Here is a 26292-nt window from a genome sequence, read left to right on the forward strand (position 1 = left end):
TCTACACTCTGCACAGCATCAAGCTTTACTTTGATAAATACATGTACAGTCCACAGGTGTGCCAGAACTTACAGTATGTCATTTTACATGCCTCAGAGTTTACAGGTACAAGTGTAAATGTTCAACAGAGGATTAAATTGGACATTGTTGCCCCAGTCTTAAGCATGGTCAAAACTGAAGCAACATAAACCAAGATATTCTGACTTTTAGTTCCTTATAACCTTAATGGGACCTACCTGGTTAAATAATTAAATAAAACATAGGATACTACACTTCCCATAATGCAGCTACCACAGGCTCAAGCCTCAAGCCAAAAACAAGATCATCAAGGTTAGTTTTGATTAGGGGTACCAGCTCACGAGATCGAGACGAGATTTTAACACTATTTTACAGAAAACTTCAACGAAGAAATACGACTGGAAAAATAGTCCTTTATTCAATCGAAAGTCACAAAATGAAAACCGAGCACTGAAAGGTTTTGCCATAAACTCAAATGACTGGCTTCTGTCCTGTAACTACAGTTACACTGTTACTTACACCATATGTATGTGGAGAGATAGTCTCTTCACTCAGAGAACCAAGATTACAACATGGCAGTAGTTGAGACCAAATGTTTTGTACTTGAATTTGTCATTGTACAGTAGACAGAGAGAAATAAAGCTTATTTTACTATTGTTTAACATTGATTTTGTTGTAAAGCACAAATAAATTACCATCAAACACTCAACAGATGATTTTTGTGAAGACAGATGCTATTTTCTCCTCCTCTGCATTTTATTAATTGCAGCACTAAACAAGGAAGTAGGAGAACGTTTGTCTTTGTTTATTATTATCATTAAAAGTAAAGTTAGGTTTTGCTGTCTGCTTCCCGACTCATTTTAACAGAGAAAGAGAGTGGTCTGTCAAGACAGCGCCACAGTGAACTGCACGCAGTACTGATATCGCGAGACACTTTTTACCTCAACAAGAAATCTCGTCACGTTTAATCTCATCACACCTCTAGTTTTGATATTAACGTTATACTCCTCATGACGAGTAAATGTGTCTTACGTGTAAAATGTGGTAAGTCTACATTTATAACTGTAATATTTAGCCATTATAACTGTATTCTTACAAACAAATTCTAAAGTTGTATTCGTTATATGATAAAATAAAATGCCTAAAGCCAAGCAAAAAAACTGGAAACATATGTACTGTTATTGTGTTTAAACTAACAAGAGAGCATGTGGATCAAGTGGTTTACCGCTAACTGGTAGCCTGGGAAAACCCTGGCGAACTTCCGGCAAAATTTGAGATTTGCTCTGCAAGTCAGTCTGGCCAAGAGCCCATTACACGATGACGATAGCGCAGCGACGGCAAGCAGCTTTTTGTTTACATTCAACATGACGACCACCGAAGCGCAGCAACCCGTTAATACATCCATGGTTGATGCCGCTGTCGCTGCTACGTCAACCGGATCGTTGGTCTGATTGGTTGAAGGACTATCCAATTTGGAAATGGGCTGCGAATGAACGTTCCCCAGACCCACTCTCAGTTACAAATGAGAAGGTTCTGGTGTCAACCAGGCTAGCTAACTGGATGAGTAAAGGGCAGCAAAATATACTTGGACAGCAATTACAGTACTTGTGTAGGCTACTTAAGTAGTGCAAATGTGCGGGTAATAGTGTAATTAAAATGTACACTGGCACTTCATGATGTTTGTGTTTTAATTTTAGAGGAAGAAGTCACCTATGAATACAGGACACCTGTAAGTATCTGTGTGTGTGTGTGTGTGTGTGTGTTTTTTTTTTTTTTTTCCCATTACTCCCCTAATAAATAAATAAATAAATAAAGATAAATATTTGACGAAGAATCGCCTTTTGTGTGTCAACAGTGGGAAAATCAATAACTCAATCTCAAAACCTGTCATTATTATTGGCCCTGAAATTAGCTATCATAGTCAAATGTCATTTAGATCTACTGTTGCTGTGGGCTCCTCCACAGCAACAGTAGATCTAAATGACATTTGACTATGATAGCTAATTTCAGGGCCAATAATAATGACAGGTTTTGAAAATAATGACCTTGTAGTCGAGCGGCCAGTGTGTGAGATATATTTGTCGCCTGATTTTAACAACAAAATAATTAAGTCAATTCCATTTATATTGCCCCAAAATCACATAATGTGTATGAAATAGGACTTAATACTCATTTGTTTTCTTAAGAAGGGGCGTCCCATGGAAGGGCCAGAGATACAAATATAAATTAAACGTAATGTTAATTAAATGCAGTGACAGTTAAAGCCGTTGGGCATATAGGTATGCATTTTTTGTACCAACACTGTTGTTAAACTTATCACTGCTTCCAATTTTGCAGGTCAGGAGTGACGGTGCAGGAGACAGGTCAGTTCTCTTACAAATCCTGTTATTAGCTCCAAACATGCATTGTCTTTCTTCTATTTAAGTACATCAAATTAGCAAATACAAATGAGTCTATAATTTAGTAATTACTTTTTTCTTGTCTGTCTAGTGGGTCTTACATGAGGTCAAGACCAGAGTGGAGTGAGAGAGAATTCGAACATAAGTAAGTTACAATTATATAAATCCTATGCTATAGTTGTTGTTGTCTCAGTTGGTGAGGAGTATACACATACTGTATGTACTGTTTTATGTCACTCTCTACAGGACATCCTACTCAAGCTACTTAAGGTCAAAGCCTGAATACAGAGGAAAGGATTTTGTTGATGAGTAAGTGTATTTATACAAAGTCAAATATCGTCATTAGATGTTATCAGCCTACAATCTATTTAGGTTAAAATTTGCTAAATTGTTTGTGACTTTTTTTTTTTTTTACTTCAGTACTTGTACCTAGGGCTGGGCAATATATTGATATCGTGATATGAGACTAGATATCGTCTTAGATGTTGGCTTTCGTAATATCGTAATATGACGTGTTGTCTTTTCCTGGTTTTACAGGCTGCATTACAGTAAAGGGATGTCATTTTCTAAACTTTCCAGACTGTTTTAGCTGTTCTTTTATTTGCCTTTACCCACTTAGTTATTATATCCACATCACTGATTATTATTTATCACAAATCTCATTGTGTTAATATTTTGTGAAAGCACCAATTGTCAACCCTACATGTCGTCGCAATATCATTACTGAAGTATTTGGTCAAAAATGTCGTGATATTTGATTTTCTCCATATCGCCCAGCCCTACTTGTACCTTACTCACTATTTCCATTTCATGCTACTTCATGCTTCTACTCCATTACAGTTCAGAGGCACTGCATTTGTTAGAAAGCTATAGTTACTGGTTACTTCAAAGATTAAGATTTTACATACAAAATTTGAGCTTATAAAATATGATTTAGTGTTTTATATTTATAAAATAGTTATATCAACCAACTACAGCAACAGTAAAACTGGGTACACATTAATGCATCATTATCTAGTATGGTACTCAGGAAGTCGTTCTTCCGCCTCACTGTGTTCATGAGCGTGAAGTCATAATGTCATATTGCTCAGAGCATTTAAATAACACATTGATAGCTGTTTCCAGTACTTGCATTACAACGATTAATTGTTTAGTCTAGAAAATTGTCGGGGGCTGGGGCGGGAAGCCCAGCACAAGTTTCCTCGAGCCCAAGGTGACAACTTCTTATTTTGTCCGACGAACAGTCCAGAACCAGAAAGATATGAAATTTACGATGGTTTAAACAATTGATTATCAATAGTCTTGCTGACGATCTGTCAAGATGACATTGATTATCCCATAGGGGGGCAGCACCGCAGTTATGTTCAATTGTGATTTAAGGTAACAATAAGTCTTGTCACCTGATTGTTGCTTAACCAACATTACAGTTGTTTGAACCAACAATAACACCAGACTTAAAGGTCAAAACAAGGTCACATTTAGTGCTACTTTGTGATGGCGAATTTCAATTATGTACTGAAGCATACTTCATTTAATTCCCTTTCAGGCCCGCCATGTACGACACGCCGTACGCTTACAGAAACTCCTATTTGAACTCGACACCCATGAAATCTCAAGATGCTCCAAAGGCACCAAAGTCATCTCGCCTCATCCCATTGTGGGTTCAGTTTGCGTTCTTCCTGGCTGTGGCAGTCTTCCTCTACTTAGTTTTTTCCAGTATGGAGACAAATGAATCCCTCAAAGGAATAGAATGATTTTCTATGATTTTAATTCATGCTCAGTTTAAAAGGATATTATACTTTATTGTGCATTTTCATGGAATGAATGTGATTTGGTTAATGCCTTTGTTTTAGACATAGCTGATTTGGGCTTTATGCAATATCTCTTTGCTTTATAATTGCAGTTTATTGGCTTGCTTTTGTTTGTAGGTTAAATTTTCACCCAGCTTCACGACAGCACCACTGCTAGAATAGATACCATTTTAAAGGGATATATCACTCAAAATGACACAGAATCCTTCTTCCTGTTACCTGGACCGTTTCAGTGTGATCTGTTGAAGTTTTGGAGATCATCATCAACAGCTTCTCCACAGCACAGTGCACCCACCGGTGTTTGGCTTGCAGTACTAAATATGTCAAGAAATTACATTTAAAACTCACTCCAAAATTATGCCACAGTTGCAAAGTAAATATACACAGATCTTGATATATTATCATAAGATGTCTCATATTAAGAAAGAGACATTTTTATGTTGACTGAGTTTTGTTTGGCACATGAAGCATCACAAACTGCAAACAAGATGCCAGTCATTTCTGTTGTACTGTGGTGAGCCTGAGCCAATCCTATCTACTGTAAGACTCAACAATTCACAGTGAATCAATCTGCATGGGAAGATCACACAATCTCATCAAAATCACATCAGAATTGGACAACTAATCTCTCATTAAACGTCATAGACCATTGTATAAATTTGAGATTCCATCAAGAGAATTTGTAAAATTTCACCAGATCTTAACTTTTGGGACAGAATGTCTTTATTTCAAAACCAAACACCCGGACTCATGTCAGTGTATTAATCAATCTGCAGTTCAGTATCCAAGGTATTGGCACCAGATCTGTTTTTTTCAGTGTTACAGTACCTGTTAATAAGGGGGAAGTCTATGATTCTGTGTATATTGTTAATATGAAGATTGACCAAAAGAATCTTACAACCTACAAAGTTTACATTATCTTGGGGTAAAATAGTATAACTTCCTTTTGTTAGTTATCAGAAATAACTAATATAGTACAGTTGGGACAGTTTTCAGACCAGCTGTAATGCAAGTGCCTCAGTGGTTTTATAAAATTATTGGGTTGATGTTTTCAGTGTTTAGTTCAGTTACACTTTAATAAGAGTGACATGACACTGTCATGAACGTGTCACAAACATAAGTCAAACGTTTGACTATATTATAACACTTCTTTTAGTGTCATTCGGTTTTTGTCATGACAATTTATGGTTAGGGTTCATGACTGTCATGTCGCTCTTATGTAGATACCTTCAAGTAAAGTGTTACCAAATGTTTTAGTTCATGTAAAAATATGAAATTGAACAGATTATACGAGCTGTAATGCTACGTTTGTGCTTTTTTCAGTAGAGATATCACACATTTGTACTACATAATCCAACCTTTACATCCTGTAGAGTTTGATGTGATTTGTTTTGTATTGCTGTTAAATAACTCAAAAATATTAAAGAGCTTGTATATGTACACATTTTAAGCGCCACATAATTAACTCAAGGGCAACAAAGCAGAAATACAGTATATATTGTCAAACAAAACACACTGAACCCAGAATCTCCAACAGCCGCATTTTAATCAACTACAGCTTCTATTTACCAACTTTTAGTGCAGTAATGTACATATTGTAAAATTACATAAGATGCATAGTAGGGTTAGATTTAAAATACAAAAACATTCTAATCCTTAAGGATCATTGATCCGTAGAAGCGAGTACATAAGCTAGTAGAGCCTATCATTAATGTTACCTGGTAATAAATACAAAACTGTTTTTAAACTGCATTTACACCGACCTGAGGGACCCACATCAGTTTCCCCAGTTTAGCGTTTAGTTGCCGTTTTCCACTCCAAACATCTGGCACCATGGCAGTAGCCAAGTCTGAGTGAATCTGAAGTCTAGCTGGGACCACTACAGACTTTGAACTGGATATAAACTTAGCACAAAAAGCAAGGAAATTTGTGTTTGGTAGATTATTTCTCTGTGGTAACAATGCTTTTTAGCAATAAATCGTATACTGTTGGAAAGCCTGTTTAGTTCCCTTACAAATGGTGCCCCATTTGTAAGGAACATGCATTTGTGGAATGAGCAGCAGCGCTGATTATGTGGGTTGCGGCCATGAAAAATTTGCCAAATCTTCTCTGCCAATGCCAAACAGCTTATTCTGCCATTGACTCATTTGGTGGATTGGATGATTCTGCCTACGCCAGTTGGATCGTGGGGTCAAAGTGTGGAGAAGACGCGGAGAACGCTATGCTGATTGCTGCACCGATAGAGTAACACCTTTTGGTGGAGGCAGTGTGATGGTGTGGGGCGGCATCTCCCTCACTGGAAAAACGAGGCTTGTCGTCATTGGAGGTAATCTCAATGCAGAGAGATATAGAGATGAGATTCTGCAAACAGTGGCAATCCCATATCTCCACAGTCTGGGACTGAACTCTATCCTCCAAGATGACAACGCTCGCCCCCACAGGGCGGGGTTTATCAGAGACTACCTCCAGAATGTGGGAGTGGACAGGAGGGAATGGCCTGCCAGCAGTCCTGACCTCAACCCCATTGAACACTTGTGGGATCAGCTTGAGCGTGCTGTTCGTGCCAGAGTGACCAACACAACCACGTTGGCTGACTTGCGACAAATGCTGGTTGAAGAATGGGATGCCATCCCACAGCAGTGTGTGACCAGGCTGGTGACCAGCATGAGGAGGAGGTGCCAGGCTGTTGTGGCTGTGTATGGTTCTTCCACACGCTACTGAGGCTCCTGTTTGTGAAATGAATAAATTGTTAAATTGCCAATATGTCTTGTTTTTTCAAACGTCAATCATCCAATCCACCAAACGAGTCAATGGCAGAATAAGCTGTTTGGCATTGGCAGAGAAGATTTGGCAAATTTTTCATGGGCGCAACCCACATACTCAGCGCTGCTGCTCATCCCACAAATGCATGTTCCTTACAAATGGGACACCATTTGAAAGGGACCTAAACAAGCTTTCCAACAGTATAAGATTATATAATAGAAATATTGTCAAAAAGCATTGTTACCACAGACAAATAAACTACCAAACACAAATGTCCTTACTTTATGTGCTAAGTTTAGTTTTTACTGTCAGTCTCCTGTGGCCAATGGCTCACATCTCACCATAATACAAGACTTAAAAGCCATTGTTTCCCAGCAGTAACACTAGCCGGAAGTTTGGTATGATGTAGGTCTACGTTAGAGTCCAGTAAAAACTGCCTCATCCAAACTGTACTGAACTTTTCCGAAGGTGTGGTGGATGATGGACCAAGCTGTTTGGTTCTGTTATGTCTCCTGAATCCACGATGGATGCTGTGTGAGCCCTCCGACGGTCCACTCACTCACGATTCTGCTTGAAAGATGAAACAAAATGCTTCACTGTAATTCACTAGTGTGGCACAATTAAAAACATGGACACAGATGAAAAATTAAATATCACAGTGCCTATAAAAAAGATCACTTATGTGTGGTAAAGGGTGTACAAATACTATTTTGTAGGATTGTGACCTTCAATACCTTTAGTGATCTGTTGCCTGCATACTCCATCATAGCTTGTTAATTGATAAGGCAACATAAGTGTTGTCCACACCTGTAGACAGAAGAACATCTATTACTCTGGGTACACAAACAGGATGTTTTGTAAAAAAAAAAACAAAAAAAAAAAACACATCTGTCAAAAGCTTAACCCTTGTGTTGTCTTCCTGTCAACCTTGACGCCTTTTTTTCAGTTTGTTTTTTGCTTTTTCCAACGTTTTAAATTGTTACATTTTTCTTCTACACATTTTCAGTGCTTATTTCTATGTCCCATATTTTCTGATATAAAACAAAAATTGAAAACGGGGTCAATTTGACCCGTAGTCAACACAAGGGTTAAAGGCCTCTGATGGAAAAAGGAACTTGCAGGTTCTGGTCTCTCGCTCCAATTCAGTGGGCTTCTTCTCCTTGTTACACAGCACCTTGGCCACAGTGATTAAAACGATGACAGCTACGACAAATGTCAGGCCTGACACAAGCCAGCTGATCCCCATTGGACTCAGTACTGGATCTGGGTCTGAGGGTGAGAGGAGTTATCTGTAAATTACATACATGATGGGTTTTCATAGATGGGATTATATCTACTGATACAAGTACAGTTGCAAAAGAGGAACACATAAAAGCTGTACAAGTCAGGAATATCGACAGAATATCAGTGATTGTTATTATCAGTGTCACCTCTGATGGCTATTGGCAGGGGTTGGCTTTCTCTGGAGACAAAGGTGCGCCCACCCAGCTGGACCCGATACAGGCAGTAGTAGTAGCCCTCGTTGGAGCTCTGGGCGTTGGGAAAAGTGAAAGTGACGGACGGTGTGAGGGCAGGCAGGGACTGGCGCACTGTGCCGTTGGAGCGGATCAGACGCAGCTGGAAGGAACCTCCAGGGTACTGCTGCGGGGTGGAGCAGGTGATGTTAAAACTGTGGCCTTTAATGACGGAACCAGCCGGGGCCTCAGTGGACGTGTTGTACCAGTGTTGTGGAGTCAGGAGTTCCACTGTGATCAGTCAAAAAGGAATTCAATAAGTTATTACGGGGAATACAAAGGTTTGATCAGGCTAAAAACAGTCCTACCTCTCTTGAAAAGATGTGGATTTTGTTTGAACCCAACTTGGGCCTGAACCGTAAAACTACCATTTTTCTTCTAACCCTTAAATGTTTTTATAAAATATTCTAAAATAAAATGGCCTTTTCAGTGGAGTTATACTCCAGATGTTTGCTAATTAATAACCAGTGAGAGTCACATTAACAACAAACTAGAAAAATCTGATTAAAAAATGCCATTAAATGCTTAATGTAATCGCCTATACCAATTGTGAACATGGAAATCTGAAATAAATCAAAATTAATTCATGACAATTATATGAAAAACAGCTGAAATGAAACAAAGAACGATAATAGCAGTGAAAATAAAAATGTGTGACAAAATAACCTAAACCCAAAAGGTTCTCAAAGACTTAACTCGCTTTTTGGAGCTTTCAACTGCATCTCACAAATGTTCCTCAGCAAATGGAACTGGTTTAAGGTAAACTGCCTTTTGTGCTTAGATTATTATTTTTGTTTGTCTTGTATATTACTAGGGATGCACCGAAATGAAAATTCTTGGCCAAAACCGAAAACCGAAAAAGAGGAAACCAAGACCGAAAACCGAAACACCGAAAGAAATTATGCCAATTATTAGTACCATTGCATTTATGGCTATGACTGTGTACTAACTTTACTAAAATCAAGGCATTGCAATTGTATAAATTAATATTAAAGTTTCAAAGAATAAATCAATTACAAAGTATGCAAATATTTATTTAGCACATTGCAACAATGCACAGTATAAAATAAAATCAGTCAGGAAAGCGGCCGTGATTACTTCTCCAGTAAGCAAGAGGGTTATCACTTCTGGGGACTTCTGACAGATAACCATCTAGCTGTTGAGCGGTTGAGCTTGTCATCTGCCTGACATTTGAGAAAGATTTGAGAGAGTGTATTTAAATAGGGCCAGTGCATAAATAAACATTTTTATCAAATTAAAAAAATATCTAGCAGAAATATGGTTACAATCTGATAGTCACATACAGTATATAATAGCCTAAGAACAGAATAGCTTACCTATTATTATTATTATTATTATTATTATTATTATAGGCACTTTCTTGCAGGATTTCACTGAACATATCAGACAACGAGGGAGCATGCCCCTCATCTGGTGCAGAGAGACGAGTCTTTTTTTCTGCGCTCTGATCTCCTTTTCCTGCGCTGGGCGCTGCTCCGTGTGCTGTTCCGTCTCCACACGGGTTCTCTGCATCTATCGCAGCCTGGATCATTTCTCAGCGCGCTGCTTTATTTCCGCATCCAAGTAATGGTCTTTATAAACGCGGATCAAGTACAGTCGCGATGAAGTGCAGAGGATCCGAATAGATCTCACAGGTCGCGGTTTCTGTTTGCGTCATCACAACATTTCGACCGTATTGTTTCGGTGATAAAAGTATTTTGGTATTTTCGGTGGCCGAATATTCGGTGCATCCCTATATATTACACATCTTATTAAGTTGGGAGTAAACAAATGTGGAAAAAAAACCTAATTCAAGGTGAGGGACTTAAGAGAAATCAAAATCTAATTTGGTCACACCCATAAGGTTTACTTGGGCAGAAAATAAAACGTCTTTATATAGACTGTGCAGTCTATATAAAGACGTTTTATGTTTACCAATGGCCATTACCATAGCACATTGTTTTGTTGTGCAACAAAAACAATGTGCTATGGTAATGGCCATTGGTACAACAGACTTACAGTCTTATATTGATTAGACAGTGTGATTATATGACGCACCAACAATGATGTTGATGGAGTTGCTGGGTGGAGAGCTGAGCAGCTGAGAAGGAAAGCCACTCTTGATCCTGTACTGACAACTGTAGCTGCCCTGGTGGAAAGTCTCTATGTCGGACAGTGTCAACTCCGCTTTTTTCTGGGTCTGGTCTGCCCTCTGTGTAACCAGTGGTGTAGACACTCCATGCTTGTACAGGTGAAAGTCACTGAGGTGACCCTGCAGGACACTGCAGCTGAAGCGAACAGCCTCGCCAGGAGAGAACACAGTATGAGGTGACAGCAGGGTGAGGGTTGGCATTAAAAGGGTACCTGTGAGTAAAGACAGGTTAATCACAAAATGTAAATGATATCATGAAGTCATAAAATGTGAATAAGGCAGTGGCAGTAATCCGCAAATGCTATAAGCCTTCTAGTAAACTAAATGGATCAATTACAAACTGGCACGCCAGCTAATGTGTGTCTATTCCAGGTATTTGTCTAGATTATCATATTTAGGATATAAATGTCTAGGTTACTCTACACAGGATTTAGTGTATGTTTAATGTACCAACTCAAATATGAAATACTTGAATCCTGGAAATTGTATGCAGTGAGTATTTGAATTTGTATGCATATATGTCCATCTGGTACTGCTCCTTGGTAGATGAAATGCCTAAACAGAGTGGAGACTCACCTGAGCATTTCACCACTGCATCATTCTCATGGGTGCAGTAGGCGTTACTGTGGAGGTCAACAGCACAGCGTGTCAAACTGGACTCATGTCCGGAGCACTGGACATGCCGCAGCCAGATCGGTCCACTGCCTGCACCATATACTGCACCATGAGGGGTAAATTCAGCTAAGCCACAGCCCAGCTCCAGGCACACCACATTAGCCTCTCGGGGGTCCCAGCCATGGTCGCAAACAGTCCCCCACTGGTTGTGAAGGAGTACCTCAACTCTGCCAGAACACTTGTTCTCCCCATCAACTAGTCTGACCCCACCTGTGGATCAGAGAAAAAATACTTAGAGACAGAAAGTGTGGAAACAGCTATGGATGCAGCAGGTTTATATCTTACCAAAAGCTGTAACTCCATCCCACAGAACACCTAACAGGCCTGTGAGGAAATTACAAAACATGAAATTATTATCATCAGGTGAATACAGACTCAAATCCATTGAAAATGCCAACAATAGCAGCTATTCACACTCAGTTGCTTTTTTATTAGGCACACCTAACACTAGCCAAACTAATATGGTCTAATACAACATCCCTGCAATTAATTATTAGGTTGTTCAGTTTCGGGTAAAACTGTTTTGAGAGGTGTTTGATTCAACTTTATGGTCATTCTGGAGGCTGTAGTTTGAGATGTTTATAATACCTTGCTCACTCCAGTTAGCATTTGGTGAACTAGCGATACAATACAATTCAACAGCACCACAAACGTTACAGTCTTCAAAATAACCATATAGTTAAACCTCTCTAAAACAAACACTGAACATTTTAACCTTCATGAGGTAAACATTTAATAACGGGCTATTGTGTTAGAATGCTTTATTTTGAACTAGGTAGCTAGCTAGCTAGCTAGCTAGTTAGACCCAACAAACTAGCAACCGTGCGACGTTAACGTTAGTAACGTTAACCAATGCAATGTGCTAGCTAGCTAACTAAAGTTAATTGCCAGTTATTATCCCGTTGCATAATCACACAAACCAAGCTAACGTTACCTAAGTTAGCTGGTCCTGCTTAAGTGTTAGCTGGCAAACAAGCTTAGCTAACCATTATTAGCTGCTCACCTGTTAAAAGGATATGGAGGAATCTCACCATCGTTCCCCTCACCCTTCCATCAGACGAGCGGTGGGAAGGAGGCACATTGTCGTAGTGATGATGCTTACAGCCGTTGAAAGCTAGCTAGTGACCGCACAAGACATTAGCTAACGGCTAAGCAACTTAAACGTTAACCAACTGACACTTACGGTGCGGATGTAACGTGAAAGACATGATCGAGAGCTGACCGATGCTAACTCTTTGACAAACAATTAATTCTTGTCTCGAGAATAGATAAAGTGAGAATGTTGAGGAGTCCGGGTGGCAGTCACCATAATATGATTTTTTCTCCATGAGACTGTCAGGATAACGTTAGGAAAACGACATACCGTCAGGCTGCCATCCTCACGTTAAGGATCAGGGAGATTACACGTCAGCCCGGTGCTGAACCGTTTTCCGTGCGGCAGACAGAGGTCACCACAAGCCGCAGCGCTGCATTAAAACCTATGATTTACATCCGTCAGCTTTCTCCTTTTGGAGGGTCACTACTTGGGACAGAGCCAGAAATACAGACAAAGTCATCGTTTTTACTGTGTCTCTAGTGTATTTGACTTCAACACCCGGAAGGCTAGAAGACTATAGCTGAAACGCGTCATGTAATATTCAAGAAATAAAAGACATTTTTTGTGCAAAAGACATAAACACATAACGCTAAGCGGAGCTGAATCTAATTAGCTAGCCAAGTCAAGGGTTCTCCAAAATAACTAAATCCGTTAATAGCCTAGCTACTTAATTAAGGTCAATATATTTGGCATTACATTTTTTTGTGTTAATCATGGACATAAATGCTTGATTAAAGTCACAGCCTGTACCAGAATCCCACTTTGTTATCCCTGTACCAAGGCTCAGCATGGAAACACTGGAGGCACAAATAGGGAATTTCATACTAAAATTCACAGCAGACATTTTCACTTTTCATAGTAGGAAAAGCACAGGTGTTAGCCTACACACACTAGCAATGGCTCTTTTCTATTCATGTGTTCCAGTGAGAGTGACAAGCATGAACAATACAAGAAACCTGAAATCAAAGCATCTAAATGGAATTCAGTCGTCATTACTTTAATTATTTACCCCTGTGTTCTTCCCACTGTGACAAGTCAAAGGTATTCTGGGAAAAAGTCCCATTGTTGTAATGTCATTCAGTAACAATTTACTTATGAGGAAGAGAAACGACAGTCCTGGTCATGTGCCTGTTCTTTCTAGTTGGAGAGGACAATGTGGATCAATCAACCAAAAACCACACCAAGGAAGGCATGATTCGCGTTGAGGAAAGATTTCACACTGGTGACTAACGCATATTTTCCTGTCAGAGATGACTAGGCTTTCCGGTATACATGCAGTTTAGTGTCCCAAATTCTCCATACAATGTCCTTAATTAATTATGAACCTGCTAAGCCACCTAACAACCCCAGGTTTCTTTTCAGCACTGTAGCCAGGCTGACAGTCACAGCTTTATTAAGCCATGTATTCCTATAGCTCTCAGTAGTGATGACTTAATGAACTTCTTTAATGATAACATTTTAACTATTAGAGATAAAATTCATAAGCTCTTGCCCTCAACCGGTACTGAATTATCTTCAAACGCAGGACAGCTAAAGTAGCTGTAATAAAACTTAGCCAACTATAGACCTATATCTAATCTCCTCGTTCTCTCTAAGATCATTGAGAAGGTAGTTGCTAAAGAGTTGTGTGACTTCCTACATAACAATTTTAAGTGAGGATTTAGTGTGGATCCCAATTCTCTGATTTGGTATCTCCTCGCATCTCGCTGGAACCGGAAGTTGCTGTGGTCCGTCTTCTTGAAGGCACTGGTGAAAATTACAAATTACCTTTTAATTGCTTCAGACAAAAAACTTGTCTCTTTACTTGTCTTGTTGGATCTTAGTGCTGCATTCAACACTACTGACCGTCACATCCGATTACAGAGACTGGAACATTTAATTGGCATTAAGGGAACCGCATTAAGCTGGTTTACTGTAAGTCCTATTTATCAGATAGATCTCAGTTTTTTCATGTTAACGATGAATCCTCCATGCATGCACGCTTAAGTTAGTCATGGTGTTCCACAAGGGTCTTGGTGCTCGGACCAATTCTGTTCACCTTATACAGTATATGCCTCCTCTAGGCAATTTAATTAGGAAACACTCATAAAACCCTGTGGTATATTTAGTGACAGCACTGCGTTGCTGATGTGTGGAGAAGGAACTTCGTTGACGCTGTTATTGATTATAAAAAGGTTTATTACATCAGAGATTTCAGCATCAATTTACAGACACCATGCACATCTGGAGAGACGACCGACCCAATCCTCAAAATTTGTCACTCTGAAGTTCTGCTGTTAAGACATGATATCTGTGCATTTATGTAACCTAAAGTGGGGGTGTGAGTATATGATTGGAGTTGGGAACTGACCATTTAAGGCCTTATACATGGTATAGCTCCTACATAATATCTTCTGTCTTAGGGGGCCCCTTCTAATGTTAACAGTTTCCAAATGTTTCAGCAACAGTAGGGTAAGGTTCATAAGAATTCCCTTATATGGCAAATCTTAAGTCAAAGTTGTAAACCTTCAGATACCACAACCCATAAACTTTCACTTTTATGCAGCTACCCAATTATATCTATCGATCAAGCCAGAAGTCAAACTTCAAGCATGCATTAAGGACATTAAACACTGGGTTACCTACAATCTCCTACAATGTTAAACTCAGACAAAACCAAAGTTATTGTACTAGGCCCTAAACACCTCTGATGCTCATTATCTAAAGATATAACCACTGGATGGCGTTGCCCTGGCCTCCCCACCACCGTAAGGAATCTTGGAGTTATCTTTCAAAAGGACACATCCTTTAACGCCCACATAAAACAAACTTCAAGGACTGCCTTTTTTCACCTGCGTAACCTTAAAAGTTAGACACATCCTGTGATGCAAAGATGCAGAAAAAACTAGTCTACGTATGCTTTTGTTACTTCGAGGTTGGACTATTATAATTCCTAATTATGAGGTTGCTCCAAAAAGCCCCTCTCCAATTGATCCAGAATGCTGGGGCACATGTACTTTCAAGAACAAGGAAAAGAGATCATATTTCTCCCGTATTCTCTGCACTGGCTCCCTGTGAATCCAGAATTAAATTTAAAATCCTACAACTCAACTACAAAGCTCTTAATGGTCGGCACCATCATAGTATCCTATTACCCCACCAGAACACTGCACTCCCAGAATGCAGAGTTACTTGTGGCTCCAAGAGTCTCCAGAAGTGGAATGGGAGCCAGAGCCTTTAGCTACCAAGCTCCTCTCCTGTGGAACGAGCTCTGACTATGCTGCTATATGTTTAGGCTGCTGACTTCCTATGATACACGGAGCTTCTCTCTCTTCATGTGTTTGCATTCATGTCCCATTAATGGATGTTCCTAGCTTTTTCCCCGGAGTCTCGCCTCGCATTTTTCCTTGGATTGGGGTGTCACCTGGATCGTGGCGCAGCTGCTGCCGTGGTCCTGCTGTTGATGGTTGTAAATCATATTGTGGTCTCGACCTACTCTAGCTATAAATCAGAATCAGAATACTTTATTGATCCTCTCAGGGAAATTGTTTAGTTGCAGTTGCTCACAGTCAGATTGAAGGTAAAATAACAGTAAGAAAAGAGCGAGTCAATAAGTGTATAAAGTAACATAGCTACAATAAGAAATAAAAAAGTTAAGTAGAAGTAAAGTGAGAGGTTAAAAAGTAAGATTAGGTTAAAAATATTGTTTCTAAAACAATGGCTTGTACAAATTCTATTGTACTGCCGTGTGAATATAAATACAGTGTCAACATAAATACAGTACGAACATAAATATGTACAGTGTGAATATAAGTAGCAGCAGTGAATAAATAACAGGTATTGCACATGTAACTGATAAATTATTGCACCAAGTAATTATTGTACATTATTGTCCAAGAATATTGAGAGGGTTATATTATTTTAGGGTGGAGAAATTTAGAATGGTCTCAAAGGTAGGATAAACTTAAATTCCTTAAAGAGAGCTCTTACTGAGGACACTTTTTTTCTTTTCAAATGTTTTTTTTCTTCTGCCAAATCTTATCAGCAGGTAAGAAATTCCTGATAAATTCAGCTGAATTCGGAATACATTGATTTAATAACAGAACCAGCTAACTAGTCCCTCACATAACCCTAACCCTTGTGCTTTTCATCACAGTGATGATAGAGGTTTGTATTAACATAATTCCTTCAGTATTCATGTCAACCACCAACTGATGCAGTTTCTTGATGCATTTTATTGAGCCATTGGTCAAATAAGCATTCAAGTTCTCATTGTATTGTAAAAGGTGACTATCTTTTTCCCCACAAAGAAAATATACAGATAAGCCTGTATTACATTTATATGTGGATGTATGTGTGTATATATACATACAGTTCTCTGTAATTCAACCTTCAAAACCAGAACATGTATTTTTGAAGCAGAAATCTCAAAAACGATCCGTTAGGTCATTACATTGCTTCCCTTCATTAACTAAAAACAGTCAACCTGCACAGTCACGTGTGTTGGTACATTTACCACTAAAATAAGGAAACAAACACGGTCATAAAATAACAAAAAATAAAATAAGTTAGTTAACTTAACACTAGTACTCTAAGTAGATGACCTTTATCACAGGTTTGGAGTTTTAATAAGTACCACGACTTCAGTTATTTAAAAAAAAAACTCCAACCAATAAGCTTTCAATAAAATAATGCTTTTAGCTCTTTGGATAACAGTACAACCTGCTTTAGTTCCACCATAAAAGTCTCTGTAGCACCACATTAAAACAATGTATGCGCTGCATTCTCAAAAGTCTCTTGGCTCAGTGTGTTTTGGGTTTTGTTAGGCATCCATTATTTTGTCAGGAAGATCCCAACTTCTGAGCATTTTCTTCACTTGGACTCTCCCAGCAGATGGATAATGAGTTCATACGTGGAGAGTACGATGGCTGTGTTAGGGATTTGTCTAATTAGCTGTGGAATGAGTCCTCTATAAAAAGCTGCATAGCCTTCCTCCACCGCTATTAACCTCCCCGTCTGGAAGAAATACTTGTACTTGCTGCCTTCCTCACGCAGCCTTGTCCGAATGACCTCTGTGGAGACAAAATTATAAGTCATTTAAATGAATACTTCTCTCTGACATTAGGTTGTTGTGTTGCAACAGACAAGCTATGGATGTTGGTATTTACCGTGTGGATAAGCAATGCAGGACGCACAACCCTTTGAAAAAGCAGCTGCCATCATCAGACCCAGGAAGTCTGATGCTCCTTTCTCCTTTTCACCATTCCGGGAGGTGAATTGGCTTTTGGCGAGGTGTTTCTTCAATGTCTCATAGATGACGAAGCAGATCATGGTCTCCGAGATGCCGGCATAAGATGCAGTTAGGCCTCGGTAGAAGCCTCGAATCCCTTCCGTTTTGTAAACATAGCGGGCACACTGCAGTGCATTCATCTTCTTCTCTCCTTTGGCTCTAAAAGTCAAACAGGTCAAGCTCATTAGTGCCAAAACCGCATTTGTTTTTTTTACTGTTAATGATCAACTGATCTTTTTTTATTTTTTATTATATTGTCTTTCAAATTGCCAAAAATAATGAATGGCCATCACGTTACTAGAGCCCAACAAGTTTGGGGGTTTGGCGGTTTGGGGCCAATTGGAGGAGATTGCTGTTGACAAAGTACACACGGCGATATACTGGTAAGAGAAAATTACATTTAACCATGTATCCAGTTAATTTAACTTCATTTAATATTGTATGTGTCCTTTTCTTTTGTAGGGTGCAAATATTCCACCAAAACAAGTTCCTTCCCGAGACCATTTTGCAGAGCTACCGTCGCTGCGTCCAGAGCTTAGCGCTGCCCAAGACGATTGTGATTGTTTTAAAGCTTTAGTGCGTAAACTTTTTTATAATAATGAACATCCGTTACATTGAAGTCATTGCCAAATGAGTTGATACAAATCTAATTAATACTATCAGCTTCACAAAACACACTCTGTATTTGTCAGTATGGCTATGTTCAGAAATTGGTGTCATCCGGCGACTTTCGCTCGCAGAAACTCGAGTGAAGATATTACCTCTTCTGAAGAGTCCATCATGTTTTTTTAATCCTCCGTGTTCTCCTTGGTTACGTAACAACTGAGTGGAGGAGGGGTGGGGGTGAGGCGCGGTCACAAAAAGCTTGTGTCATGTGGATGCACCGACAGAATTGTTGTCATTACTTAGAATTCCTCATGGGGGAGACAGCTAACTATGCACTACAGCTTTAAAGAAATGCAAACAACCCAAAGCGTTTTTTTGTCCTATCCCAGAATGTATGTGTGGTGTAGCCAGACACTACTCCACAGCGCTGTGGAGATAGGTCTGGCAATGCCAGACTACTTAGAGTTTCCTTATTGGGTTGAATGAGTAACTAGTATAACTGAACAGAATTTTGGTGTAAGTTATTCAATCACCCACCCATCCCCATTCATATTGTCACTATTTTGTGCTGCAGGACAGGTGTTATTGAAAGACAGAGTGAACAGACTGGTTCTTGTATCCTCACATGATACTACTGCCCTGTACTCGGTAATGTAAATATAGACTGCACGCAGGACAGTGCATCAGCACTGTGTATTTATGGAGCCGGGTCACATGCTCAGGCACCATTTTCACCTGGTATTAAAATCTGATCTGGGTGATCCCATCACAAGTGGACTGCTCTAAGTACAGGACCCAGGACACATTGAGCCCTAATCACTCAGACCACGTTCGGAGGTAGTCTGAGCTGCATGTGTTCGCATTATTTTAGCATTGTGTACGTGTATGTGTCCTAGGACACATTATAGACCACCTACTCAACTGTGAGAGGAACTACGTACTTATTCAAAGTGTTTCTCATGTCATGAATAAAACGTCCTGGAATTCACCAACATGTAGGACATTACTACAGACTATCCTGCCCTACATTGCAACATCTGCTGTTGCTATTTAGTAGTCTTGCATTGCCAGAGCTATCGCCACAGAGCTGTGTCAGCGCTGGAGTAAACCGGCGAGCATGAGTGGTCAAAGCAGCAGCTGTAAAACAGTTTATTTCCTATAAAAGTGCAATTTAAATGGAAAACACAGAATTTGGGAAAAAATAAAAATGATTTCATAGGGCCCTATGTAAATTCTTTAAAATAACTCAGACATTGCGTTAGATCTGAAAAATGTGAGTACACAAAGGACAAGTGAAATTAAAGTGTACACACTTTTTCTCCAGCTGCATCCGGGTCTTGACCATCCAGATGGGGTTCATCAGAGAGTTAGTAACAAAAGCTGAGGACGGGGGACAAAAAGAAGCAAATTCAGTTTTACACTGCAGTGTAACATAAGATCAATTTCATCCCCTCAGTGCAACTCATAAGCATTGTTGTTGCATTCTAGTTCATTGAAGGGGATTACAGCAGAATCACAAAGAAACAGCATAAACATGCAAAATAGTCAGATATACATATGACCTTTTTGAGGCCTACACTGTTCATTTAGACTTCAAAAAAGGTTCATGTTGGCATTGTCATTTTATCCACAGGGTAGACACAACATACAAGCTTTAGAAATATTTTTGCAGGTCACTGGATTGCATTCCATTTTACAGCTGTTTTACATGTATGTAAAACAGCATATAAGCAATAACATATGCTAACACGCACACTGCTCACCTGCAGCACCAGCAGAGGACATGTGCACTACTCCACTGTTAGGGACAAACAGCCCATTGAACATCTCTTTAGATTTTGAGTATGCAGCAAAGTAAATGGCTCTGAAACACAGAACAACCTGGTAAGAACTCCACACAGAAGCAGTTATAAAGATTAACACACAGTGATTAAATATGACTAGAGTTTCAATATGTTAATGTGGTTTTATAACTGCTGGGTAATTATGCAAATTAATGCATTTGGACTTGTGTTTGCCTTTGACAGAGTCTGTCCACAGCAGCCTGCTCTCTCAGTTTGGCTTCTGGAACCAACTGTAGCAGCAGCAGAATGGGCTGAATAAGCACTGGGCACCACAGCTTCCCACAGAGCTGCTCTGAATGTGAACATGTTCAAGTTGGCCAGTGAAATGGAGGGACGGTGGAATTACCGGGCAAAGGATCGAGCTGCGGCTACTCATTAACTATGGGGAAAGTATACGCAACCATGACCATGATCGCCCTTTTCAGTTTAACAGTCTCAAAGTCTAAATCAACATTTTGTGGCAAATGTAGGACTGTTCAATGTGCAGTTACATGGACATAAAAACAGGGCAAATTACTGACTAATTACTATTTGTTGACACTAACCATAAAACAAGGTGAAAATGTAACTTCACATGGTGTACCTACACAACACTGAACTTTTGTTTTGACATAAACCAGAGCAATTATTATCCAGCCATTGCCATCAACCAATCAATCATTGTCTGTTAAACCCTGTGACACTAAAACTACAAATATAGTTTCTTATTTGGTCTTCATTTTATGTGCCTCGCATTAAGAAGTCTAATCAACTACAAGTAAAGGATCTCATGTTGATAGACGCTGTAGTCTACACAAATAAAACAGCCGACTCAAAGAACTGCTAGAGGGGGAACATGGAGGTTGTTGCGATGACAACCGCTTCCTGTTTATACGGCCAGTTAATGCTTTCAGCCATTAAAGTTAAAAACAAACACAGCCTTCTCCTTTTTTTGTTTTCTTTGGTTAGCGGCCGTGGTATAATACACGTGAGCATAACCAAAGCTTTAACCTCTGCTTTGGTTTTTGTTTTTGAATACACAAGGACACTTCATTGTGTCTTCACCAGCCTGTACACCAACGGGCAAGTATCAGTATACCCATAGTTTCAGGACATGATTAAACAAACCTGCAATGGGTAGAGAGAGTAGGGAGATAGAGTGTAGTGCAGTGCAGACACTGATTTCACAGTACCTTGAGGGGGCCACACCAACAAGGTTCGGCCCTAGACCACGGAAAAGTGATCTTGGACCCTCTTTTTCTAGAATTGATCTGAAACAGAAACAAAAACAAATGTCAAACGCTAAAAACAAACCAAGAGTTGTATTCATATACAAGTTAAACTGTCTCTATATATCTTCAAAGGTCTATCTAAGGTCAGAGTAGGACCCCCCCCCCGCCCCCCCATCTCTTGGGGGAATGAATATGACGCTCCTGCAATCATCCGAAGTGTTATGCAAGTCCTGTCACTTAAGCTGGTTTTGCGTAACTTCATACATGAAACCCAGTGCCCTTTGCGGTGCTTGTCTAGTCACGTCAGCCACATCCCCACAGGTTGCTTTTTTTTTTTTAAACTCTTTGTAGGTTCTCCAGATGACAGTCTGGTCTGCCTGGGGCCAAACAAAGGGGAGGGTACAACTGCAGTTTGTGTTGGTGTCTAATGGAAACCTCTTCTCTCAAGCAGTGCTCATGCATTCTACCTCTCTCTCACTGATACCCAATACCTCTTCTCAAACAGCTGAGTTTAAAAACATAACGACTTCTTTTCAGGGCAAAGTAGTGTCCAATATTGAGGTTTTACTGACCGGAGGAGGGGATTATTGTTAGTTTTACACATACATATACACACACAGATATACATACACGTATATACATACATACATACATACATATACATATATATATATATATATATATATATACATACATATATATATATATATATATATATACATACACATACATATACATATATGTATATATATATATATATATATACATATACATATATATATATACACACACACACACACACACATATATATATATATACATATATACACACACACATATATATATATACACACACACATCATATATACACACACACATACATATATACACACATCATATATATATATATATATATATATATATATATATATATATATATATACATATATATACACATATACACATATATATACACATATACATACACATATACATATATATATATATATACACACATATATATATATATATATATATACACACACACACATATATTATATATAATATATATATATATATATATATATATATATATATATATATATATATATATATATATATATATATATATATACACACACACACACACACACACCCCAAACAGCCGATTAAAGACACTAAATATGGGATACCAGGCCCTACAGGGTAGTCCTAATAAACAGCAAAGTGCATCATCTGTAAGTAGGGAACACTTTGTTTGCAGGTAGAAAAATACAATTGCCTTAAGGGACAGCCCACAGCATGCTACAGCACGGTTTGCCTAACAACACCATAAACAAACATCTTACCGTAGGACCTGCAGCAGCCCCGGTGTAACAGTCCCTGGTCGGATAACCCCAGTGCCGTTTAGGGTGCCCAGCTGGACCTGGTAGATGGGTCGGAGGGCGAGACCAGAGGACTGCAACCGTGTCTTCAACACCTCCAAGGGACAGGTCACTATGGCTCCCACCGTACCACTACATCTGCAAATAGATCACACAAATTTAAGGATATGGGACTTGGAATTTGTTTCAAATCTTACAAACAAAATAGGCAATTTATTAATACAATAGATGTTTGTAACCTGAATAAAGTGGTTATATTATTTGCAAGGTCACTTGCAGTGTTTTTCCATCATAACACAGCTGAGGAGAGCTGGCCAAGTGCAATGAACAATTATGGTCAAAGACCTTACTCTGGCTCCGCAACAACTCAAGCGTTAACCCGACATGTCTGGTGCACAGGGTTTTACGTCTCAGACACTACACTTTGACAGCTTTATTTGCCCCCCAAAAGACTGTTTTAGATAATGTAAAGATTTCAATAAATTTAGCTATTGACATTTTACATTGGTACATCCTTTATTAAAGTTAATATAGTTCTATGTCACCTTGTCAGTGACAAGCTTAGTCTGGAAAAATTAGGCTAAGCCTCTGTACTGTTTGTGTCTAAAAAGGACAGAGTCAAACATCTTACCAAAAGTAACACTTGACCTAATTATCCATTTACTGATCACTAGTCACCCCTATCCGAGTGTTTTAACATTTCATTATAGAGAAAAGAAATTATAATTTCTATGACATGTTCCACATTGCATAGCCTAATTTGACAAACAAACACATCATGTAACCATGTGTTGTGGAGTTAGCCATGACCTCTGACCACAAAGATAAGAAATCTAGGGGAACGGGTGCAAGAGTGCGGACCCTCTGAAAATGACAAGCATGCTTGTAAAATTACATTGTGTGCAGTAAGTATTGGTGTTGTTTGGAAATCGACCAAATGTTGTCATACTAGCTCGGCTGGTTTACTGAGTAATTGTTGAATAGAGTGGTAAACAGACATTTTTCGTCTGCGTTCGACATACTGCATGTTTTGAGACCGTCTTTGATGTGATTTAGCCAAACAAAGCGCTCAACATCCTTATACATCTGACTAATTTTGCATTTTAAAATCATAGTTTTTGTTAAATAATAATGTAAAGGCTCATCATAACGTTTCAAGGGTAAAATGGCGTCATTTTTAACAAGCCAATGTTGTTTACATATGACCTTAACAACTAGAAGACACCAAGCTCGTCATTATATCACATGCCAAATGTCATTATTCGGGGTTAATAAAAAAGCCATTTTCGGCGAGGTGGTGATAGCTAGCACGGAGCTGTTGTTGGTACAGTTTTACAGGTTCACGTTATGTAATACCAACGTTATGTAATACCAAAGGACATAGCTAAAGCTCTTCTACTCTCGTGACTGCGCCACAACCAGCCATAACTGCGACGGGAGACTTGGCTAACCGTTAACTCGTCTTGAATTACAAAAACGGTTAACGTGACACACTATAGCGTCCGTTTTAACATGTGTGCATTGTCTAACACAACTGTTGTTACTCGGGAGTACGAATTCGACCTTCCAGACCTAGGTACCAAACTATCAGCGAAATCCTGCTATCTTACGGTAGCTAGCTAACGTTAGCAAACTTCCGCACGGATGTAGCTAGCTAACGCCGGCTGATAAAAATAAAAAATGTTCCCGGTTGGTTCATTGTCCTCGACCACAACGTTAGTTATAATTACCTTGATCTAGATGTAAAAAGCTAACACAAACGTTAGTCGTTATTTTCAAGTAGTCATTTTAACATAATAAGTAAGTGAGTGACACAGTGAAAGAAACATGTTACATTCGGTGGATTGTGCTATGCTAAGACGAGCTAGCTTGCATTTCTATACCACCGGCTAGCATGTTGGCTTACGGCTGCTGAAAATGCGTTATAATAACGACTATATTCTACCTGGTTTATACAGGATTTTCAAAAGTGCTTATGTAGCAAACAAGTGTAACCCAATGTCGCGTTACCTCTTCGTGGTGTATTAGCTAGCTAACCTTTGAGTTATTAATAACTTTACTCCGGTAGAACCATTGGCATTAATGTGACTTAACTTACCCCCCAGCGAAGAGATTTAGCAGAGTGTCTTTCTGTGCCATCCTTCTCTTTTTCAAACAGCCACCATAGTTGTGTTAAGTCAATTGTTGAATTCGCGTTTGTATCAAAGAGTAGGAATAGAGTGATCCCAGTATGCAGGGAGCGACGTGATTGCTCACGATTTACGTCAGTGGGCGGGACGGGGGTGTTGTCTGTGACGTAGGGACATGTGCTCACCACCGCGCATACGGTGTGCCAGAGATGTCTTTCTCTGTCACTCTGCGGTGTGCGATTGGTCTTTTTCAAGTTGTTGCATGATTATAACCAGCAACAAGGCTTCAAAAACAGCAGACAACACTTTGAACTTCCGAGTCCCTCATGACCTTCACTGGTTTCAGTATAAAATAAAGTTTTTGCCTTCTGCATGATTTGCAACAATAATCTAAACCAAACACTATATTATGTATTCACACTTCACTTGTAAAATAGATATGAGTATGACTAACCTCAAAAAAGAATGTGCCATGATGGTTACATTTGGTAAATTACCTTTTCAGGTTTCTCAATCAAGATCTGGTTGGACATGGGTATAGGCGCAAACATGTTTTTGATGTCTGAACATTCTGATGAAATATCCTGCAAAAATGGAACCTGGCCTATTTGTCTATCTTTGATTAGGCGGTTCAAATAAGAAAGGGACAGAGGGAGATCTCGATATCCCGATAAACAACCTCATCTTTTCAGCAGTAAGATAACAGAAGAACAACTACAACAAAGACCATGATTTTAACTGGAGACATAATATGACTCCATGCCTGTTAACTGTGACATAATGGACACATGATAGTATGTGGTGTGTCCACTGTCAACCAATGAGCTGTGTGTAATAAAAGCTGGTATGTAACTCCTACTTCCCTGATGATATGCTTTTGAACTACAGAAAGATAAATTACTAGCACCTTGTTTGGCTGTACAATACCATTGTGTCAAAACCAGCCACACATGTTTTTTGTCCTACGTTTGAAATAGCAACCTGTTTGTCATCCTGTGTTGACAGTCTACACTCAAATTCTGTGATTAACATATAAATAAAGTTAGAGTGAGCAATAAAGCTTATTAGGCCTATTTGCATTGCATATGAGCCTTACATGAACTCCTGTAATGAACTGCCCACTGGCCAATGTATTTCGCTGTTGTCAGCAGTGGTTAAAAGTAACTAAGTACATTTACTCAAGTACCATACTTAAGTACAATTTTGAGATATTTTTTACTTTAATTGAGTATTTGTTTTTTATGTTTTTTCATACTTGTACTCCACTACATTTATTTCACAGCTCTGGTTACTGGTTCCTTTTCAGATTAAGATTGACACATTAAAACAAATGGGTTTATAAAATATAATATATTGTTAAAGACTTAAACCCGGGGTTCCCAACGTTTTGGATCGTGAGACATTATAAAAAAAAAAGCTG

The 26292-nt window shown here is 39.1% G+C and overlaps 2 protein-coding genes across 6 annotated transcripts; both read right to left on the reverse strand.

Moving 5' to 3' along the window:
• Positions 1-7290: 7290 nt before the first annotated feature.
• On the reverse strand, positions 7291-12709 carry si:ch211-150o23.3. Of its 5 annotated transcripts, none has more exons than XR_004899118.1 (8): positions 12516-12709; positions 11618-11656; positions 11234-11542; positions 10564-10869; positions 8422-8632; positions 8111-8260; positions 7726-7798; positions 7291-7558 (listed from the first exon to the last, which is right to left on the reverse strand). XR_004899118.1 is itself a non-coding variant. In XM_036008591.1 (8 exons), the coding sequence occupies exons 1-7, from the start codon at positions 12658-12660 to the stop codon at positions 7755-7757; spliced, it is 1308 nt and encodes a 435-aa protein (XP_035864484.1). In that variant the 5' UTR covers positions 12661-12709; the 3' UTR covers positions 7291-7558; positions 7726-7754. The 5 variants fall into 5 exon arrangements, 3 of the variants coding, with proteins under 3 accessions (XP_035864484.1, XP_035864483.1, XP_035864485.1); XR_004899119.1 differs by having other exon boundaries at positions 7291-7561; XM_036008591.1 differs by having other exon boundaries at positions 8422-8736.
• Positions 12710-16579: 3870 nt separating this feature from the next.
• Positions 16580-25095, reverse strand: slc25a33 (solute carrier family 25 member 33). The gene is made up of 7 exons (XM_031286206.2): positions 24842-25095; positions 22708-22881; positions 21320-21397; positions 20067-20167; positions 19617-19683; positions 17576-17856; positions 16580-17479 (listed from the first exon to the last, which is right to left on the reverse strand). The coding sequence occupies exons 1-7, from the start codon at positions 24880-24882 to the stop codon at positions 17280-17282; spliced, it is 942 nt and encodes a 313-aa protein (XP_031142066.1). The 5' UTR covers positions 24883-25095; the 3' UTR covers positions 16580-17279.
• Positions 25096-26292: the final 1197 nt, after the last annotated feature.

Source organism: Sander lucioperca, chromosome 12, assembly GCF_008315115.2.
Source record: "Sander lucioperca isolate FBNREF2018 chromosome 12, SLUC_FBN_1.2, whole genome shotgun sequence".
NCBI lineage: Eukaryota > Metazoa > Chordata > Actinopteri > Perciformes > Percidae > Sander > Sander lucioperca.

Bases quoted from the DNA above. Each gene is read 5' to 3' on its own strand.
- si:ch211-150o23.3 (XM_036008591.1), bottom strand. From the start codon at position 12,660: ATGGAGAAAAAATCATATTATGGTGACTGCCACCCGGACTCCTCAACA. The intron at 8,737-10,563 runs GTGCGTCATATA...GACTGATCACAG, and splicing joins CTCCATCAACATCATTGTTG to TGGAACTCCTGACTCCACAA. The intron at 7,799-8,110 runs GCAAGTTCCTTT...TTCTGTCTACAG, and splicing joins GGAGCGAGAGACCAGAACCT to GTGTGGACAACACTTATGTT.
- slc25a33 (XM_031286206.2), bottom strand. From the start codon at position 24,882: ATGGCACAGAAAGACACTCTGCTAAATCTCTTCGCTGGGGG. The intron at 20,168-21,319 runs GTACTGTGAAAT...TCTGTGTTTCAG, and splicing joins GTTGGTGTGGCCCCCTCAAG to AGCCATTTACTTTGCTGCAT. The intron at 17,857-19,616 runs GTGTGTACACTT...TTTGACTTTTAG, and splicing joins CGGATGCAGCTGGAGAAAAA to AGCCAAAGGAGAGAAGAAGA.